The sequence below is a fragment of the Neocloeon triangulifer genome, unplaced genomic scaffold, assembly GCF_031216515.1.
Source record: "Neocloeon triangulifer isolate White Clay Creek 2 clone unplaced genomic scaffold, ASM3121651v1 ptg000012l, whole genome shotgun sequence".
In the NCBI taxonomy this organism is placed as follows: Eukaryota; Metazoa; Arthropoda; class Insecta; order Ephemeroptera; family Baetidae; genus Neocloeon; species Neocloeon triangulifer.
The window spans coordinates 3,477,708-3,497,475 of record NW_026775554.1 but is presented as its reverse complement, the minus strand read 5'-3'; the positions used below and the strand labels follow the sequence as shown (position 1 = coordinate 3,497,475).

Genomic DNA, 19,768 nt, shown 5'->3' with positions numbered 1-19,768 from the left:
TTAGTTTTCATTTCAGCCAAAACACATGGTGGCGATCAACATAAACACTGCAAGGCGGACGAATTCTGTTGATTTATTACTTTTCTGCATAAATAATTCACTTTCTACACTATCTTCCAATTGCTTTGAGCGTAATTTAACTTAATCCAAACATGCCATACAAATTCATCGGTCGGTCAACTTATTATTCTGGCAAAACGCTCTGGGAAATCGTTGGCAATTTGAAAGACTTTGGGGTCGGCCGAATTATTGCTAGGGGCAGATTTGAGCGGTATCCTGAAAGAAGTTGGCTGAAAATATTAGAAGTTCAACCAGTGGCTGCACCCAAAGATGTCCCTCTCTACGCCTACGATGTAAGCAATAAGAAACTGCGCCTTCTCTTTTATAGGCATGCCCGAATTTTTGGTGAAAATTTTTTGATTTCAGAAACCCCGATTCGTCAGTGTAAGATGTGAGAAATATTGGAGAGGGAAGAAATTGTCAGATGTCTTCATGAATGGATCAACATACAAAGCAGATTTCAAGTTGATTCCAAAATCAGAGGAAGCTGAATACTGCAAAGTGATAGAAACATCAGAAAAAAGGGATCCTCGACCAGCAACTGCTGATTTCCCTCCTTTGTTCAGAGTAAAATTTGCTATTTATTTATTATTGAAGCGCTGTATTTTATCTAACACTTGTCTTTGAAGGAATTATTGAAACGGGAAAAAGGAACGCTTTCCCACTTGACTCTGCAATATAAACGGACCGAGTACAATCGAATGGTGGATCCTTCTGGCCATGAAGTATCTAAACCTGACAAAAGCAACGCCCAATTTGGAAAGCCAGTCGCCACTAGATTTTATGAAAGTGTTTTGGAGTAAATGGTAAACAGCATGTTTTTCTTTCTTACTTATAAATTAAACTTTATTCAGTTCATACAAAATTAATCGCACTTGCTCGCTTTTTACAAATACGCATGTAATGTGCATTACTCGCTTTCCTCCAGACAATCACACCAAGAGCAATTATTAATGCAGATTGCTCCTGAGCGGAATGTCCAAAGTATTAATTCACTTGCTCACATTAAAAATTACTGTGGCCTTAATTAAACAGAAATAACTTATTCGTTTCAAAACACTAGAGCTAAGAGGGCTTCACATAACTTAAGACTGTTTGTTGTTTTGACAGTGAGTGACGATGGGCTGTTGTGTTTGGTGCTGCGAGATTAGAAGGGTTGTCTTGTGATCTGGCGGATCCAGTCGAGGTAGTGGGCAACCTTCACGTAGACTCCTGGTACTCCATACTGGCCACAGCCGATTCCCCAGCTCACAACGCCAACAATCTGCCAAGATCCTCCTCGTTCGCAAACCAAGGGACCGCCACCGTCACCCTATTAAAAAATGATAATGAGATTTAGTCAAAATAATAACAAAATGTGGAAATTGTAGAAAACACGAGAGTTTTGATTGAGAAACCAATCCTAGATGGGGGAAAGAGGGGGGTTAATAATTACCTTGCAGGCATCCTTTCCTTCTTCACCTCCGGCACAGACAAAACCAGGGTGGAGCTTGAAGTCATAGCCCAATCTGGTCTGCTGGAGCTGGCTTTGGCACTGGTGGTGAGAGACCATGGGGACGTCGACCTCCTTCAAGATGTTCTGGTACTTTCCAAAGTCTCCGAAAGCATCCTTGCCCCAACCAGTGGTGTAGCAGCGGGAGCCAGAGTAGTCTTGATGGGCATCAGGCATGCAAGCAGCGCTGATGTGAGGGCTAAAATTTTAAATGAAAATTTAGTTTTGAATTTTAAAATTCTTTCAGATAACTCACTTTCTCTGGAAATCAACAGGCCTGATGAGCTTGATGACAGCAATGTCATTGAAGAGGGTGCCAGCGTAGAACTCAGGGTGGATGGTCAGTCGGGCAACGTCCGTTTCAACATAGGGGTAGAACTCAACATCGTGGTTCACATCCCATTCTCCAAGACGAACTCTAAGCTCCTGGCCATTGTATCTATTGAAAATTTGGTAATTAGTTTCAATTGAAATTTTATTTTTTTATGTAAAGCTTACCCCTTAACACAGTGGGCAGCAGTGATGACGTGCTGGTTGTCAATCAAAGTTCCTCCGCAAACATAAACACTCTCATGGGCGTCCTTCTTCAGAATAGCTGCTTGCCAAGGGTATTCACCTGAAGCACAATAGAAATGTCAGTAATTACTTCGTTTTAAATTTATTTTTAGCTTCACTCACCGAACTCACTGTCACCATCAGCATAAACTGGGTTCTTGATTCTTCCGTTGATTCCCTGAGCATTTCTGCGACCGCACTGAGGGAAGCCCTGGTTCTGTTGGGGGGCATAAGCAGGACGTCCTGGATTTCTGCAGCACACCTGTCGTGGTCCGCACTTGTTTCCGTAGCCAAGTTGGTTTCCTCCGAATTGACGCTATAATAAACAAGGAACAGGTGAGTCAATTTTTTTTCATTATTGCCATAAAAACTCATCCCAAATAAATCCCTCACCTCAAAAGTAAGACACTTAAAGAGTGATTTGTTAGTGTGAGCTTAGCCTATAGTGTCAATTGTCAGAAATATTTAAAACGGTGTGTCAATTTGAAGGTATACAGTCCAGAAAAAAATAAAAAGTGACATTTAGTATATTTCATGTAAATGTAAACCAAGTATAGGTTATTCTAATTATACTTAGCTGAATCTACTTTGCCAGTCTAGCTCCGAGGGATGCAAAGTGTCAGGAATTTGAACTTATTAATTGAACGAGCGATTATACATTTTTGTCTCATTCCAGGGGTCAGTCTTTGGGTTGTGTCCTTGCAATTTGGGATACATCTTACCTCAGTTACCTTAACATTGGCATCACGTTTATCTCTGGGGAATTTGATAGCACGAGAGGTGGGAGGTATTTTGAAAGAATCATCAACTTTAGCATAGTTTTGGTAGTTTTCAGGGGAGGAATATTTTTGAGCGTATTGTGATCGCAAAGGTTGAGAAGGTCTGCTGACGGGAGGACCGTCGTCTCTCTCCCTTCCGGCTGGGTAGACGTATTCACCATCGTAGTCGTCATCGTATTCGTCATGCTCGGGCTGGCCCTTTCGATAAGGAACTGGTCCATATGGGGGGCGGAAAGGTCCAGGGCCGTAAGGAGGGGGAGGAGGACGCGCACCAGGAAGGATGAAGGGTGGAGGTGGGTGATCGTGATGGATGTGGCCGTGGTGGACGTGATGGACTGGAGGAGGCCCATAATAGCCGCCGCCTCCGAATCCGCCGCCTCCAATTCCACCGACCAGACCCTTGAATTTGTGCAGCAACCCCTTGTTTGGTGTCACGTGGAGGTTTACCAATGGTTTGATAATTTTTTCTCCGAAATCGTCTTTAGTGACTTGAATGGAAACTAAAGGATTGACACTGACTGGACCCAAACTGATTCCTCCTGGCCCGACGGAACCAAAGAAAGGGTTAACTGCGGAGGGAACGGAACCAAAGGGATTGAGAGGATAGGGTTGGCCGTAGCCGTATGGGAGGCCAAATGAAACGCCGAAAGTCGGCTTCACTTTTTCAGAGCTGCCAATGCCAAACAGTCGCTGCAAATGTACATGGACAAATCAGCGTTTTTGCGAAGTTAAATTTTGGATCTCTGACTCAATTTTTCAGCCTCTCATGTATACTTGTGATCTTGTGATTTTTTTCTAATTGCAAAATTTCATACTCATGCTTTTTTTATCGGGCTCTTAGTAAAGTGAACACACCATTTCAGCATTTTATTTGGTTAAAGTGGGATTTTAGGATGGAGGGAATACACACACAGTGGTCTTTTCTTATTCTGTTCTAAATTGTCTATGTGTCGCTGCCAAAGTTTGCTGTTTCTACACCTAGTCAAGTGAACCTCTATAGTCTCTACAACAGTCTTCAGTCTTAAGAAAATCGTATTTTCAAAAAAATAAAACGTGCGTATATGTTTATGTGCAAGAGGTAAACTTACGAGTTGAGGCTCCGAAGGAGCAGTCGTTTCCCCAAAACCATCAGTATCCCCATCAAAACTCCTCTCAGACTCCTTGTCAGCAAGCAATGCCTCCATTTCTGCCACCGCGTCAGGCGAATCTTTGCCGTTGCGTCCTGTCCTTGACCCAGCAACCTATCACCAACGCATTTTTTATATATTAGTCACTACAAAGCAAAAGCGATCAAGCGTGTTAGAAATGATATAATGATGAAGTTGTTAGTGATTTGTTTTGGGTTTTAGTGGTCATTAGGAATGAAAATGCAGAGAGTCACAAGCACATCATGAGGTGCACAAATTGATGAGACAGAGAAACCATTTTGACAGGGCAGACATCATGACAGGAGAGATCATGCTCTCGGAAATTAAAAATGAATGAAATACTTACAGGCTGGGCCTTGGTGTCCTTAGCAGAGTCGACGGCCTCCCTCCTTTTCCTTGGGGCCTCGGTCGAGGTGGTACTGTTGGCGGATTCGGTGACATTTTTAGCTTCAGGGTCCTCGCGCTTGACCTGTTCCTTGTTTTCCTCATCGGCGGGCTCTTCAGCCTCGATGGCGGTGGCGACATTCCTGGGGTCGATCAGAGAAGCAGGGTTGTCCTCCTTGCGGCCAATGACCTCATGAGCAGGGCACTGGTCAACAGGCACGCAGTAGCAGTTGTCAGATCTGGGAGACTCGTAACCATTGTAATTTCCAGCATAGTTGCTCTGTCCGCCGAAATTGTTCTGTCCGGCCAAACTGCTCTGTCCTCCAAAACTGTTGCTCTGTCCGGCAAAACTACCGCTCTGTCCGGCAAAACTACCGCTCTGTCCAGCGTAGTTGTTGAGGTTGGTGGCGGCAGCTCCGTAGATTTGCTTTTTGTTGTTGTTCAGGTTGAGTTCCTTCTTGTAGAAAGGAGCGCCGTATTCACCACCGGATGCTGAGAAGCCAGAGTTGTGTTCGTCAGCTTCCAGTTCGGGCTCGTAGATTGGAGGAGGGGCTTTGCTGAAACCAGGGTAGACACCAACACCTCCAGCTCCACCGAAATTCTGTCCGCCGCCGTTGAAGGATCCTCCGCCCAAATGCTGTCCTCCGCCCAAATGTTGTCCTCCGCCCAAATGTTGTCCTCCGCCCAAAGGCAGACCGCCACCGATGGGGCCTGCGCCTGAGATGGCGCCGCCGGGGCCGCCAGGGCCTCCGTGATGATAGTGGTGGTGGACGTGCTGAACAGGGCCATTAACGCCGGAAACGAGTTCCTTGTGCTGGGTCTTCTTGTTGAGGAATTCATCACCAGGGAAGGGAACGGGCTTGGCAGGGCCGTAGATTCCGCCGTTGATGGGTGGAGGACGCTTGAAGTTGGAAGGGTAGCCACCAGGACGAGGGTAGTTGCTGTAAACGGGACCGCCGTGACCGCCGTTGGGTGGAGGGAAATGTCCAGGATTGGAACCGGGGAAGGGGGGTTTGTAGGCGTGAGGTTGACGGACGGGAACGGCGGGAATGGGCTCTCCGACGGGCTTGATGGCAACGGGCTGAGCGTAGAAAACTTCTTGCGGCTGAATGTAACCCTTGCCTTCAGCTCCGTCACACTAAAATATAAAATAAATAATTATTTTGACTTAATATTTTGATTTTGTATTAAAAAAATTATTATTCAAGAATAAAACATAAAAAGTTTAAAGTGAACCGAAAAAGAAAAATATAAATTTTTAAAATGAACTATAAAATTGAGGCTTTTGATAAAAGTTGTGTTCTAATTTTATTGACAGTAAAGTTGAAAACTAACTTTTTAATTTTTTATATTTAAAAATTTAATAGAGATGATTGAGATAAAATTGAAGTTAAATTATTTGATTGCGTACATTCATCAGTCCAAGGTGGCAGAGGCGCTCCCTGACAAACTGTCTGGCCTGAGCGTCATCTCCGGAGGCGATGGCCCTCTTGAAAGCGGGCTCGCTTGCCACCTGCTGATATGCATCTTCGCCAAGAGTGCGTCCTTCGCGTCCCGACCTGACGATGGTTTCAATGATGGAATCAGTGTTGTTGTTGCTCTCCTGCGCCGAAGGCACAAAAATGGCTTTGGTCAGTTTTGCAGAGTCGGCTGCGGCCGAGGGCGGCTGGGTGGTTTCACCCTTGCTCGAGCCCCAGGCCCACTCCGAAGCGTGAGTGCAGGCTGTCAGGGCAGCCAAGCACGCGATTAGCGTGACGTGCCTCATTGCGTCTATCTGAAATGCAAATGTATCGTTAGAAAGTGGTTCTATATTTCTCGCCTGAATGATTTTTGCGGGGGTGCGAAGGCGATTTTCGTTTTCACTCTCGCACTTTTTCTTTTGTCACGGGCGAGACGGCTAATTGCATGGCACTTGATCTGTGTCAGCGAACCATTTTGGGATCAAAGCCGAGGGAGAGTTAAAAATCGTAGGTGCCGAGAAGGTTAAACTCGGCGAAATCTTGCGCATTTGTGTGTGTTTGCAATGAAACGCACTTCGCACGCCTACCTCACAACTTTCCATCTTGCCGCCGCGCTTGCCATATTGGCAAAAAAGAAACTTCTTAATACATCAAAAAGGATTATTGTTTATTCAAATGAGCGCCTTCGCTACAGTTTTAATCGCTCCTCGGCGATAAAATTTCTCTAACTACTTTCCTTGTACGTGAATTGCACCATTGTGCAAGTCTAACTGCTATGAAAACGCACACCTCTGCGGACAATACCCGATTGTGTAGGAGCAAAAAATGCACACATATGAGAGTAAAGTTGGAGCATTTCACGGTGCGGTAAATCGCGAGCACAAAAGGCGCGCGTGAAAGCAAATGATATTGACATTGAATATAAGAAAGGAAAAGAAATTTTCGTCTCCCGCCGCTGAGAGAATGGTTGCTCTATTTACTCTTAAAAACATATATTCTCAGCGACGGTCACTTCATTTGTGTAATTATTTTAACGTGAGCTTTAGAAAGAACGGCGCCGATCGCTCCAATACTATGACCGTGAAAGCAAGATGCACGAGAGCGTGGGAAAGTGGGCCATTTCTCCGCCGGTGTGAATGTTCAAATGTTAAGAGGAGCAATGAACTCGAAATAATTTGATCAAATCAGGAAGACTCCGGGCATTATAAAAATTAGCAACAATTTGAATGAGAAAGTTATTTCCGTTGGATTATAATAAAACTTGTGGCAATTTTATTTTAATTGGTATTAATTGTTTGATTGCCGATGAAAGTGTCTGTTAAAAAATAATATTCCGTGCAAAATTTACGTGATCGCCAATAGACGTTGACAGAATAGCGATGGAGCGGGCACTCTCTCTTTCAGGCAGGCAGACGCCCACTGGTGATACAAACATTACGTACTAATAAATCCATAATGCGAGAGCTACAGCGCACAGGCACTCTCTCTGCTCCTTAACTTTCACGTTCATGCCGTCTCGCTTGTGAGATCATTCACTTTTATCTACGATAATTAGTCGAGGTGGCATTCACCTTCACAAGACAAAATAAAATTTTTCAAAGCAGACTTTACTCTAAAAGAAAGTTAAAATTAAAAAATAAATTAAAGTTACTTTGACTTCAAAGTTTTTGAATCACTATTACTAATTAAGCATTACTGTTCAACTCTTCAATCTTTAAAGTAAAATTTAAATTTTTCGTAATATTTATTATAATTTCTATTTATTTAAAATAAAAAACAATTATTTGCAAAGGAAATTAAATCACTTACTCAACCAGCAAGACAACAGAGTAACTTCGCAGTAAATTAAAATACATAAGTATGCTGGGAAAGTATATTTATTTCGAAACATATTAATAATATATTGAATTCAATGAAAAAATTACAATAATTGTTTTGGAACGATTAAAATTTAAAAAGTTTGAAAAAAAATCCTTGAAAATATTTTGTGAAATTAAATTATATTTAAATATAATGAAATATAATATTATAAACGAACTAAATTATATAAATAGCCTTGTATATTTGCAAAAAATTGGTGCTGTTTAAAAAAAAATTTGAAAGGAGCGAAGAAGTTGAAAGTAGACTTGACTAACCTGATGTGCACCGTGCGATCGTTTGTTAGTCCTGTGGAGAACGGCTGCTTGGTGCGGACTGCGGTTTTGCGCCGAGTGTTCTGGGATATAAACGTCGGATGCGGAGGGGGCTGGAGTCGCAGACGCGCCGGCCAATCCAAAGGTGCAAGCAGGATACAGCCGAGAGCACTTTCTCTCTCAACGGACGGCCTTAACCCTTTGAGGTGCGATCTTATTATTTCCAGGGATGCACAAGCGGCTGGGATTTTTGGTTGCCAAACAGAAAGATATAGTTCCGTGTCACAGCCATGCACCGCAGCTCTCGTGCTGGGAAATGCTTTCTTGATAGTTCATCGCACCAGGATTTGCTAGGGTTATCAGTTAATGTATTAGAAGGCGGAATTTTTTACTCATTCGCGCAGAAAACAATGCAAGGAAATGGGATTTAAGGATAAGAACAAGAACCTTGTCTCGATAGAATCTACTTGTTGTAGAGTGTTTTTTATCCAGATAATTTTATGCTTCTCTAATTTACCATGTAATTTATATATTATTTATGTTATTTATATTTCCAACCTTAATATTTAAGAAAATACCACTCAGGTTTTATTCATTGACCAATAACAATTTTGACCCACCCTCCAAAAGATGATACTTGAATCGGCTTAATTTGAGTGATATAATCTTGATTAATTTTATTTATGGATGGAAATTCCAAAATTCAAATGCACCTTTGTCGGCTCAAGGGAATGCAATGCAGTCTTTTGTATTCTTCTGCATCTGCTTAGCATAATTTGTCTGTGCCATGTCATAAAAAGCCAGTTTATAATCCAGGTCTCTGAGCACACATTAGGCCCTGAGGGATTCCCCTGTCTGGTAACCCTTCAAAGTCATCTACGGATCTTTGATTCTGCTTATTGCGTGGAGGTGTGACTTGTTCTATTATATCATCGGCGATTAGAGTAGCTGTGCCAAGCGCGGTGTTTGCTCGGCACTTGTGCGTTCCTCTTGTGTTGAGTCGTGCCATGAATGAAATCGAAAGTGTTTTTGGGTCGCCGACTCAATGAATTGTGTAATTTGCACTATGGGGAATTACAAGGAAAATTTTTATGGTGGTGTCAATGTCAAATTTAGCATATGGATCTAGTTCAGTCAAATTAGAATTAGAAGATACAGTAAAAAAATTGTTAACATTAGTCTGCGTTATATTATAACAGTCCCTCTCAATGCAATTTTTTTTTATAATTTTCCTTAAAATGAATAAATTTATCAAAACAGTAACGTAATTTGATAATTACATTTATTCAATGCCATTTCATAATCAATGCAAATGATTAAATTTTCTTGTTGATTATTGTTTTGATTTTGATTGAGTGTTTTTGTCCAAAGTGCAAAGCAATGTGCGCACTATATACTATCTTTCTGTTTTAGTGCTTCGCAGTTTTTGTTTATTTGAAATTTTGATTGATTTTCTGATAGATTTGCATCGCTGATTTGCGTGCCTCTCATTCACAGCTGTGACTTTTGATTAAGTTAACAAAGATCACATTAACTGAATCGTTTTCTTATCAACTTCATTACTATTCTTTCTCGCTGTCATTTTATTACCATGGTACAATAATTTTCTTAAAAAAATTATGCGTGGCGACCGCTATAGCATAACAATCAGACGCCGCATTGCAATAATTGAATAATTATTAATGTAACCGCTGGTCGCTTGCGAATTTTGAATGCACACGCCGTCTTTTATTATGCATTGCGACTTTCTCCCGGATCTTTGCATCTGAAAAACCGGCGTGCTAGAGAGAGGCCATCCTGCTGCGGAAACTGCAGTGACTCATTCAACACCTTCCGCGCCAAAAGTGCATGTTTTATTGTTTTTTTTTTATTCAAAATTAGGCTAATCTACGGACGGACTTCCTTATTTTGTATAAAAATACTTAACAATAAGAGGAATTGTTCCCATTTGCCAGCGCTTCCCACAAAGTAATTTAGAGACATTGAGCATTGAACTCTGAAATAAGAAATAATTTATTAGAGATCTTATAAGATTTAATTTGTTTCAATTTTTATTTAAAAGTAGTTGTGATTTTTACATTAAAAACATAATTATTTTGCTAATATTTTGATCAATTAAATTTATTGTACTTGGTAGAATTAATGGAATCTGGATTTAAATTGATTTCTATTACTTTTGTAAAATTCATTTATTTTAAAGGGGTTAAAATTTTTAATTTTTAGTTTTATATTTTAACTTTAAATTTAAAACAAAATATTGGTCATTTACAAAAATAGGCAAAAGGTTTATGAACCCTCGCAAAATTTTTGCAATGTCTAAATTAGTCAAGAATTAATAAAAGATGCTTAATTTTGCGTAATTTTGCTCATCTTTTAGTACAATAATTGTACTTTTCTTTGTTTCTACTTGTCCTGTAATTTTTATAATTAAACAAACAAGTCGGCGTTACAAAATTATCCCGCCTCCTTTTGCAAACACTTCTCACATTTAACAACTCCCAGCGTGAAAACGCAGCACTTGAAATTTAGAGCAACACATTGTATAAATTCCAAATTACAAGCGGGCAAACAGAATGCAGGTCTCCTCAATTCCCAAATGTTATGCAAGATGAGTTGCGGCTTGCGATAATATTCCACGAGTAATTAGCACATTAGCACTTATGATGGGATCGTCTCCAAGTGGAAAGAAAGTCACGATGACACTCCGCCGCCGAGCGATTTTTGTTGTTAGCGCATATTAAACAAAAACACTTTCTCCGGTGCACCTCTATTCAAGTCGCGCCCTATGATGTCTTTACGCTTTCGTTTGTCTTTGATCTTTCCTTTAAAAAATTGAGATAAAAATTATTTTAATAATATATAGAGTTTGATTCCAAAGCCTGGGCAGCGTAAAGAAAAATAAATAACCATCTGCTTAATAGTTTGTTGCATAACGGAATTGCAGCGCAGGGAATCCCCGCTGGAGTCGCCAGGGATAGACTATGGTGCTCGTTGCGTTAGTGGTTAGAGCGTATCATATTGAGTGAAAGTGATTTTTTATTCTAAAGGCACATAAGCTTTTATACCTGGACGTGCCGGGAAAGCCCTGTACATGCTTCAGGTCAATGATTTTTTTTCCAAGAAATAACATTTTTTCATAGTTCACACTTGATTATGTTATTAAAATGAAGTTGTTGTTATTTCAATATTTTTTACTTGATTTGTATTGATTTGTATCTTAAGAAAATAATATGAAATTTTTTTGTGATAATTCTTTTAAACACCCCGATTTTCTTTTGGTGTTCTTTAATTAATTTTATTCTAATCAAAATTTTAGAACAATTTTTTAGAGATTGGATTCCAAAAAATGACTAAGTTTTTGACAATGACAATGATATTTAGTGGTCGTGAAAACTCATAAATTTTCTGCTCTAATATAAAAATGAAAGAAGTCCATAAATTTTAAATTAAATATTGAGGAGTAAATATTTTCATCGTCATCGTTTTGTTGATGAAGTTATAGATTTACTTTCCACTCTCCTGCATGAAGAGGAGCCGAGCGCCAACTTGAAAGTTTGTTCTGATCCTATAGAGGATGACTCATAGTTGGATGCTGTTTAGTTCTGAGTCAGGTTACATTCCAAACAATATACACTTTTATTTTTGTATGCATCATCTATAGTAAAATTTACAATCTAGTTAAAAATTAAAAACAAAAAAAAAATTAAAACGTGAAAATATTAACTAAACAAGGAAATGAATGCTTTCCAAAGTAATTTTTAAATGCATAAGATCCAATTTTTAATTAGATCTCAATCTTCTCATAACTAAACTACGCACTCACGTTAACAATTAGAATTTAAAAAATGATTACTTTGGTTCAATTTCTCCTAATTTTTTTCCATTTTTTACACTCATTTTAATCAATTCATTAAATCCTATTCAGTGCTTTTTTTATCTGACGTGGCTGACGCCGGCATTAATTGATAAAAATGATGTAATTCTAGGGAGAGCGTTTTAAAGTTTCAAGCTGTTGAGCAGCACCTCAGGGCCAATAGGACCAAATTTATCTGCGATTGATAACCTTTACAGCTGCCAACCGGCCCATAATCATATTATAATATTTATTTAAAAATATTTTGAATTAATTTACGCGATATGAAGAAACGCCATAGCCGAGTTATCTGTCAAAAACATTAGTGTGCTTGACATGTGTGAACTTTGGGCAGTGCTGATTAAAACTGGAACTTGCTTTCTTGTCTGATCGCAACGCGATTCAAAACTGAGTTCTAATTTTTAACAAACATTTTTTTTTGCATTATTTATTTAAATCTATATTCAGATTGAACAGTATTATTTAGATGGGAGTGGTAAGGGTCATTATCACCAGAGTCCCTTTTTTATATCATATGGAAAAGTAAAAGTTTGGTCTTTGCGTGCAGGAATTTAATTGCTAGACTGCGTTTTGTTTGAAAAGTGCAAAACGATATTGGCGTCTTGTCTCACTTTCACGCCCGTGGTTACAGAATTTGCGCGACAAGAGACAAAGATTTTTATTTTTATTCCCACGAAATTCGCGCTTGCACGCATTTAGCATGCCATCTTGATGTGTTATTAAATGACACACACAAAAAATCTTTTGTTACTCATTGTATAAAAAATTGTTCTTCAAAACTTTCATAAATAATGACAAATCGAGCTTTGTCTGTTTATGCTTTAGCTTCCAATTATTTTTAATTCAGCTGACTTGACCATTTAATCAAAGTTTTGTGCATTTTTATTTATAATGTAACTCAAGTATGCCAGTTGAGAAAAGTTTGAATTGCCTTTTGAACCTTTGCAATTTTTTTATTCAGACGTCACAGTACTTCATCAAGTTAAATTGTGTGCTTTTTTAAAAATAAGTAGCGTTCCAGCGTTAAAATCTATTTTTCTTTTAATTTTTTATCAATTTTGTTAAAATTATTCTAATACATTGTTTCTATAATTTTCTGAAGGTGACTCGTAGCATTTTGTGATTGGTTTGCCCTTGTAGGTCTCTTATCACCATATCAAAATCTGATCCCAAAGATAGAAGCGTAAGGAACCAACCCACGCGACTAGCTTGCACGAGAGCTAAATAAAATTCGCACAACCTGCACAATCGGTCGAGTGTTTTGTTCACTCAATGACCCTGAGCACCGCGTGGTCCGGCGTCAGGTTTTGCATATATGATGAATGCGTGGCACGAATTTGCAAGATTTAAAATTTCTTATACAATTCAAATGAAGTAAAATTTAAATTTTTTTACTTCTGCAAGGGTCTGGCAAATTTTGAAATTTCACATTGCGAAACATCACCGTTTAATATTGCTATCTAGATTTTCCATTCGCTTCTGATGTTGTTTCTGATTGCAACCACAAACAAAAGATTAAAACACAATCATTCGAACTGCGCTTTTTTTCATCACATGTCCAAAATGAGAAAAATTTTATAACTCGTAACACGCGCGTAGATTAGATTCGGTAATTAATTATGGGCCACTCAAGTGATAAAAAAAAATTTAACCGCTTAGCGGCCTCCGGCGCCGATTGATTATGTATTTTTTTCTTTTTGCTTCATTCTTATTAATCGCAAAAAAAAGTTATTGCACTCTGTGGGCAATTAACAGCACACCCGCTCGTAAAGTGGAGGCGCGCAAGAAATGAACAATGACGTTTTATGGCCAGTGCATGGCAGGTGTGCAATTTTAATTTGTTTCTCCGCCGATTTTAATGTTCTTCGGCAGTAAATCAGTTTTGATGAAGAAGTGTCACGCGGCGTAAATCGGGCCCAATAAACTTAATACAAATAATGACAACATCATCCACGGCTTTTTTCCATTCAGGTTAATTTTATTTGAGCCTTGCGAGATGTGAAGCCAGCTTTTTATGTTTGGCGTCCTATTAATTTTTCTTCCGCGTATTGTAACAATAATTTTTATTGCCCGAACGCCATTATGCAGAAACGCATTATTCATCTAAATGCATCTCCGCGCAGTGGTTCGCCTTGTTCTTTTTATACTATTTGTTTTTTTACGACCGTTTGCCGAATGACAATCATAGACGCAGCGTTAATTTTTTCCCTTTTCCTCTGAGGGGTGTTTCGATTTTCGCGGATTGAGAGTCGCTATCGCAGTCTGAGGATTGATTCCGTTGGTTGCACGCGGCCCGTCAGCTCAGAGATAATACATAAAAAGCAGATCGCGGACCGCGCGCACGATCTGTTCTGCGTTTGGTGGCATCATGAGCACCACTGCCGAGCCCCTCAACGTTCACCGAAACGCGCCCTGGATGAAGACCAATCAGGCCAACAGTATGTGTCGCAATTTTCTTTTACTCCGCGTCAGTAAGATTTACAAATCAATTTTGAATTATTTGAAGCTTTTGAATTTTTGGAGAGGGCCAAGTTTGCATTTATCAATTTACAAATTTTACAATTTTTTCCAAATTGCTATTTAATTTTTTTAAATAATTAATATTTGATTACATAGAGCATAATACATAGAAAGATTTTAAAAATACGAATTTCAATAAGTAAAATTTTAAAAACTTTTTTAGAGGGTTTGCTTTTAAGTTTCTCAAATTTTGATTTCATTACAAAAGAAAAACCATTTACTCATAGAACAACTATATTTATTCGATTTATTCAAAGCAGATAGGCTGGATTATCTCTAAATCTGAAATCTAAATGAAGGAACAATCTCTCTGATTTTGAAATATGATAAGAATGAGAAGTTCTTTATTAAAAGCATTGGCAGCAATCTTGGTATATAATTTTGTATGATTTTAAATTTTTTCCAAATATTGCTTACGAAAGCTAATTTTTGATCAACCATATCAATTCGTAACAAAGGAACAAAAAAATTCAGTGGACTATCAATGATAAGTACTTATATAAAAATATTACATAGCTTTAAAATGAGATAATATCAAAACTTTTATGGACAAATGTGCCATATCATCTTAATGTGTTATGATTCTCTCCGCTATCAGAAATTTCTGAGCATTCTGCTAACCTTGAAGCTGAGGAAAATTTTTGCTGCAAAATTTTTACACTGAATCATCATTCAGTGTAATAAAAATGGGATTATTTAAAAAAAAAAAGTCTTTAAACTTGACAGAAATTGACCTGGAAATTAAAAAAAAATATAAATAAATTCTTATAACCTTGATTAATTCTTGTAAAACGTGACTTTCATTATTATATCACGACCATAACAAACTTTTCGCATTGGGTTCTTAGGTCCATCCTCTCTTTTCTTTGTTTTAAGGCGAGGCGCCGCTGCTTATCTCAAGATGCATTTCAAAAGCTGGCAAGCAGAGGATTTTATCTCGTTATCAAATTTAATCTCGATCACTCACATTTGCAAATCAATCAATATCACAATTCAGTAAATTGCTCATTATAGGATCACGTTCCCCACTAATGATTTTCTCAAGAGCAGCCTCGTATCAAAAAATTTTTTAATTTGAACAGGCATGTGTGAGCGTGATAAAAATTTCAACTGCCATTGTTTGATGTAAAATCGCGCAAAACACACTCCCACTCGCTTTTCACTATCTCCATATACCAGCGCAATAATTCAACGTGTAATATTTTGAGAGGAAAATTTAATTTAAATGATTGCCAAGAGCATAATGATTTTATTTACTTGTCCTTCTGACCCCGCTCACTGACTATATCAGAGGCGGCAATCTCGAGTTGAAGAGATGACCTTCCATTTTTGGCCACCAAGAAGTATAACATTAATGGGGAACTTTTCGCAATCTTAGGTGGCTTTGTTGCTCGGGGTCGCCGCAGCAGCGTCACGAAGGACGCGCAGGTCTTCGGCAAAGCCATCAGCCTCAAGCCGCACCGCATCTGCGGCGTGTGCGGCGACCGCGCCAGGTCCCTCCACTTCGGCGGCCTCTCCTGCGACAGCTGCAAGGCCTTCTTCCGAAGGGCCGTCCAGAGCGGCACCTACAGGAACTTCCAGTGCCCCCACCAACCTGGAGGTAACTAATTCACACACCCTTTCCAGGCGGCGAAGTGGGAAGTTTTGTAAAGGTTGTGATGGAAAAGTTACTTTCAGGATGGAACAAGTTCTGCGTGATCACGGTCGCCTCGAGGAAGAGCTGCCAGAAGTGCCGGTTCGAGGCGTGCGTGCAAATCGGAATGGAGATTTCGTGGGTGATGAGCGAGGCGGAGAGACAGCGGCTCCTCATTACCCGCATGGCCAAGAAGCGAAAGCCCGACGAAGAGTCGCAGTGCTCCACCCCGAGCAGCTCCACCTCCGAGCCCACTAGTCCTGTTCTGCTCAACAAGTCCAGACCACACCAGGACTATCTATGGCCTCTCTATCCAGACAATGTAATTAATTAAATGGATTATTTAAAACAAAGCGATTTCTTTCAAATAGCTTTAAATAATTCTTTAGTTTAACTTAAAAATAATTGTTAGTTATTATAGTTTAATTAAAAATCTTTTCTCAGAGTACAATTTTTCAAATTTTTAGTTACATAAATATTTAAATAGAAGTTAAAAATTTAAATAATATAAACAATTAGATTTGAACTGATTTAAACTTGAAAAAATAACATTCTTCATTCTTCAAATTGTTGTTACCAGGCCAGTTATGTTGCCCTGCTTGCCCTAATTATCCGGGTTTCAATTAAGTTTTTTTTAATTTTTATGACATAATAAGGTTAAATTTGTTAGTCTTTTAAAATTAATTTCTTAATTAAAAGTTTAAATTATGGTATGTATTACATTATTTGAAGCCAAGTTTTCCTCTCACAGTTTCAGTTAAACCATGTAAAAACCTCTTAAAGAAATAAAATATCAGTTTTGTCTTTTCCCATAAGATTGAAGTCGGTGATAAAATTAATGATTCGTAAATTTTATTTCATATTTTATAATCATTTTACTAATGAAACTTTTATTTTCAGATTTGTCTGGAAAATTTCATGAGTCAAAACGAGGCTCTTTCCGTTGAAAAAGTGAAATTGGCGTGGACATCTGCAATCCAACACGTTCCACCAACTCGCCTCGAGGGCCGCGATTTGAATAACATGAATTTTGATCACGCTGAGTTGGTCCGAGCCATCAATGGTTCCATCAGACGGTTCCAGGCGTTTGCAAGTCCACTCTTTGTTGATACTGACGTAGCTGACGAGGACAAGAAGACCATTCTGAAAAGCTGCATGCTTGATCTTTGCATTTTGAGAGCGTAAGTCAATTAATTTAATTTTTTTACAATTTTGCTATTAATTTTTAATTTTCAGTGCCCTCAACCATTTCAGAGGCGCCATCCTTCTGGAGCGCTTGTTCCCAAGCAATCTGCACGAAGTGCATATTCGCTTTGTCCGAAGCTTGCAAGAACTTTCTCTAGATCAAACCACCATGCTACTTTTCTTGGTCGTCATTCTACTCAGCCCCGATCGACCGGTGCTTCAGCAGCCAAAGAAAGTGGAAAAGCTCCAAGTAATTACTTTTATATAAGTCTAAATTGAATCGATTTAAAATGGAATAATTTTTTAGGAGTACTATTTAATGATCTTGTACAAATACATGGTGGGACGATACGGGACGCCCAAGGCCTCGGCGCTTTACCCGAAGCTTCTGAGTAAAATGGCAGACATCCAAGAGCTCAGCGACTGCCATCAGGAACAATACTTGAGCCTGGCGCACCACGAAGTACAATCTGTGAAGGAGGAACTCAGCCGAATTCAGTGCTCCGAGTGTCCTCCTCCGTCATACGAAGTGAGCACGGCCGCATCCTATCCCAACCAGCAGCTCCACCTGAGCTCATTTGACCAAACCTTTGCTCCGGTGTCTCCAACTGGCCAGCAACAGTACATGTCTCCGTCCTCTCAGAGTTACTACTCGCAAACCTCCCCGATGAGTGACCCCAGCTCCGAGGTTGGCTACATGCCCTATGATGAGAAACAAGGTTTCTTTTTTGATAGTGTGAGTGAATGCGGCCAGCCAAATAATTTCATTCCCGACTATCAAAATAATACTCTCCAGCAAGGACAGTGCTAGTAAGTTTAGTTTTTATTTCAAGTTTTCTTGTTTTTATCTGAAAATTTTAATTCACATATTAGTCTTAAAAATAGCTGTAATTTTGAGTTTATAAAGAAATGATTTTTAAATTTCAACCAAAACTTTTTTGTATTGAAGTCGTTACATTTCCAGCCCTTCAGCAATGTGCTCTCCAGAGGTGCAGACTGCCCCCTTCCAATTCCAACCCAACCAGCAGTACAACTTTGCGGAAAAACAGCTTCTGCCGTACACAGAGGTGTGCAATGAACTAAATCCGCGACTGATGAGAACCAATCAGGATCTGCCTTCGTGCCTCGACACCAGTATTGGTTCCAGCCTCAGTTCCAACTACGGCTCTAGTCCTCGAACTCCAGGCGGTGAAGAATATTTGTCTCCTGATTTTTCGCCAGCAGTATTTTCGCTTGACAATGACAACACAGATAACACCAGTGCCTATTTTAATGTATTCCAGAAGTGTTGATAATAATAATTGTCATGATTTGTGAGATCACACTGATGAAATAAAAGTACAAAAATCGTCCTGGAACTAGACCGTAATTTTTAATTATACTGCCTCTTAATGGAAATATAAAAACTATTATAACCAATAAAACGTGCCTTTTTCGAAATTAAATAAATTCTATGTTACCAGATTTTGAAAAAAACAATTTTTCAAATACTTGGTTTTTGATTCATTATTAAATAAAACAAACATAATACTAAATAGAAGGAATTTTTTATCAATATATTCTGCTAAAAATATAAAAGTCGTCATGTCTGATTATTTTTTAGATATGCAATCATATCATAATATATTAAAGCTTCATATCCTTGAGTATTAACTGTACCTTGCAGTTAATGCTGATGTTCAGGGAAGGGCTATTTTTAAATTACTAAAAAATTGAGAACCACTCAGACTATTAGAAATCCATCCCCTCAGTCCAAGAACTGAGGGTGAACGATCATCAATGACATAAGAGTGGATAACCACACAACAGTCCTTTTCACGCTCAGGATCTCTAATTGTCACTCTTCATCGTGGAGTCTCGGGGTGCAAAGTTGTTTAACTATGCGGGCGATACATACTACAGAAATGATCCTGTGAAGTATGATCTTAGTTAAACATAGGTTTGACTTTCTGGTCGGTACTTTTGCTCGTGACCATATTCGCGTCTATGCTGGGATTTTATTATTGTTATCCTTATTCACTCTTATTATAAGCTTTCCTTCTTATAGTTTAAAATTTTGCTTACTGGTTTTATTATTTTATTGAAATGATGTTAGTTACGCTTAAATCTACAATTAAATTTATAATTAAAAATAAGAAGTAAAATTAAAAATTACTTTCAGATGCCATCTATTGAGGAAATTAGGTACTAGGGGACAGCTCATGTTGCCCTTGAAAATGCATTTTTATTCTTTATTGTAGTTCTATTTTAAAGAAAAATAGAGCAGCAGAAGAAATAAAATTTAATTAAAAGAGAGCTAATTATATTTCTTGATATTTGAAGGTTGTAAAAAGACTATAAAATGCACCGCCCGGGAATCGAACCCGGGTCGCAAGAATGGGAATCTTGCATGATACCATTACACCAGCGGTGCGCACAAACTTACTAGAGGCTGCAAAATGCCATATAAACTCAAACCTAATATAAAGTAACATTAATATTTTGTAGCTTGTGCAGTGTCGGCTAAAATGTCGAGTTTGCTGAGAAACAATGATATTTTAAATTTT

The 19,768-nt window shown here is 38.7% G+C and overlaps 3 protein-coding genes and 2 non-coding genes across 10 annotated transcripts; 2 read left to right on the top strand and 3 right to left on the bottom strand.

The window, feature by feature from the left end:
* Positions 1 to 24: 24 nt before the first annotated feature.
* On the top strand, positions 25 to 1,278 carry LOC132196413 (uncharacterized). The gene is made up of 4 exons (XM_059619029.1): positions 25 to 353; positions 427 to 627; positions 690 to 866; positions 1,171 to 1,278. Exons 1-3 carry the CDS (start codon positions 153 to 155, stop codon positions 861 to 863), a joined length of 576 nt encoding a protein of 191 aa, XP_059475012.1. The 5' UTR covers positions 25 to 152; the 3' UTR covers positions 864 to 866; positions 1,171 to 1,278.
* On the bottom strand, positions 885 to 8,169 carry LOC132196411 (uncharacterized). Of its 3 annotated transcripts, none has more exons than XM_059619021.1 (9): positions 8,014 to 8,169; positions 5,830 to 6,192; positions 4,381 to 5,556; positions 3,975 to 4,127; positions 2,231 to 2,423; positions 2,051 to 2,168; positions 1,809 to 1,991; positions 1,496 to 1,751; positions 885 to 1,372 (listed from the first exon to the last, which is right to left on the bottom strand). In XM_059619021.1, the coding sequence occupies exons 2-9, from the start codon at positions 6,181 to 6,183 to the stop codon at positions 1,208 to 1,210; spliced, it is 2,598 nt and encodes an 865-aa protein (XP_059475004.1). In that variant the 5' UTR covers positions 6,184 to 6,192; positions 8,014 to 8,169; the 3' UTR covers positions 885 to 1,207. The 3 variants fall into 3 exon arrangements, with proteins under 3 accessions (XP_059475004.1, XP_059475003.1, XP_059475005.1); XM_059619020.1 differs by lacking the exon at positions 3,975 to 4,127 and adding an exon at positions 2,830 to 3,576; XM_059619022.1 differs by lacking the exon at positions 3,975 to 4,127.
* Positions 2,247 to 18,604, top strand: LOC132196412 (thyroid hormone receptor beta-A-like). Of its 4 annotated transcripts, none has more exons than XM_059619025.1 (7): positions 2,247 to 2,443; positions 15,783 to 16,004; positions 16,082 to 16,359; positions 16,938 to 17,218; positions 17,274 to 17,472; positions 17,530 to 18,032; positions 18,187 to 18,601. In XM_059619025.1, exons 3-7 carry the CDS (start codon positions 16,165 to 16,167, stop codon positions 18,512 to 18,514), a joined length of 1,506 nt encoding a protein of 501 aa, XP_059475008.1. In that variant the 5' UTR covers positions 2,247 to 2,443; positions 15,783 to 16,004; positions 16,082 to 16,164; the 3' UTR covers positions 18,515 to 18,601. The 4 variants fall into 4 exon arrangements, with proteins under 4 accessions (XP_059475008.1, XP_059475007.1, XP_059475006.1 ...); XM_059619024.1 differs by lacking the exon at positions 2,247 to 2,443 and adding an exon at positions 14,123 to 14,322 and having other exon boundaries at positions 18,195 to 18,443; XM_059619023.1 differs by lacking the exon at positions 2,247 to 2,443 and adding an exon at positions 14,127 to 14,322 and having other exon boundaries at positions 18,187 to 18,604.
* Positions 18,605 to 18,940: 336 nt separating this feature from the next.
* LOC132198486 (small nucleolar RNA U3) lies at positions 18,941 to 19,149 on the bottom strand. The gene has a single exon (XR_009441983.1). It is a non-coding gene; the product is annotated as a small nucleolar RNA U3 (small nucleolar RNA).
* A 415-nt stretch (positions 19,150 to 19,564) lies between these two features.
* On the bottom strand, positions 19,565 to 19,635 carry Trnag-ccc (transfer RNA glycine (anticodon CCC)). The gene has a single exon. It is a non-coding gene; the product is annotated as a tRNA-Gly (tRNA).
* Positions 19,636 to 19,768: the final 133 nt, after the last annotated feature.

Bases quoted from the DNA above. Each gene is read 5' to 3' on its own strand.
- LOC132196413 (XM_059619029.1), top strand. From the start codon at position 153: ATGCCATACAAATTCATCGGTCGGTCAACTTATTATTCTGGCAAAACG. The intron at 354-426 runs GTAAGCAATAAG...TTTTGATTTCAG, and splicing joins TCCCTCTCTACGCCTACGAT to AAACCCCGATTCGTCAGTGT. The intron at 628-689 runs GTAAAATTTGCT...TTGTCTTTGAAG, and splicing joins ATTTCCCTCCTTTGTTCAGA to GAATTATTGAAACGGGAAAA.
- LOC132196411 (XM_059619020.1), bottom strand. From the start codon at position 6,183: ATGAGGCACGTCACGCTAATCGCGTGCTTGGCTGCCCTGACAGCCTGC. The intron at 5,557-5,829 runs GTACGCAATCAA...TTTATATTTTAG, and splicing joins GCCACCTTGGACTGATGAAT to TGTGACGGAGCTGAAGGCAA. The intron at 3,577-4,380 runs GTAAGTATTTCA...GTACATTTGCAG, and splicing joins AGGACACCAAGGCCCAGCCT to CGACTGTTTGGCATTGGCAG.
- LOC132196412 (XM_059619023.1), top strand. From the start codon at position 14,253: ATGAGCACCACTGCCGAGCCCCTCAACGTTCACCGAAACGCGCCCTGG. The intron at 14,323-15,782 runs GTATGTGTCGCA...TCGCAATCTTAG, and splicing joins GAAGACCAATCAGGCCAACA to GTGGCTTTGTTGCTCGGGGT. The intron at 16,005-16,081 runs GTAACTAATTCA...AGTTACTTTCAG, and splicing joins GTGCCCCCACCAACCTGGAG to GATGGAACAAGTTCTGCGTG.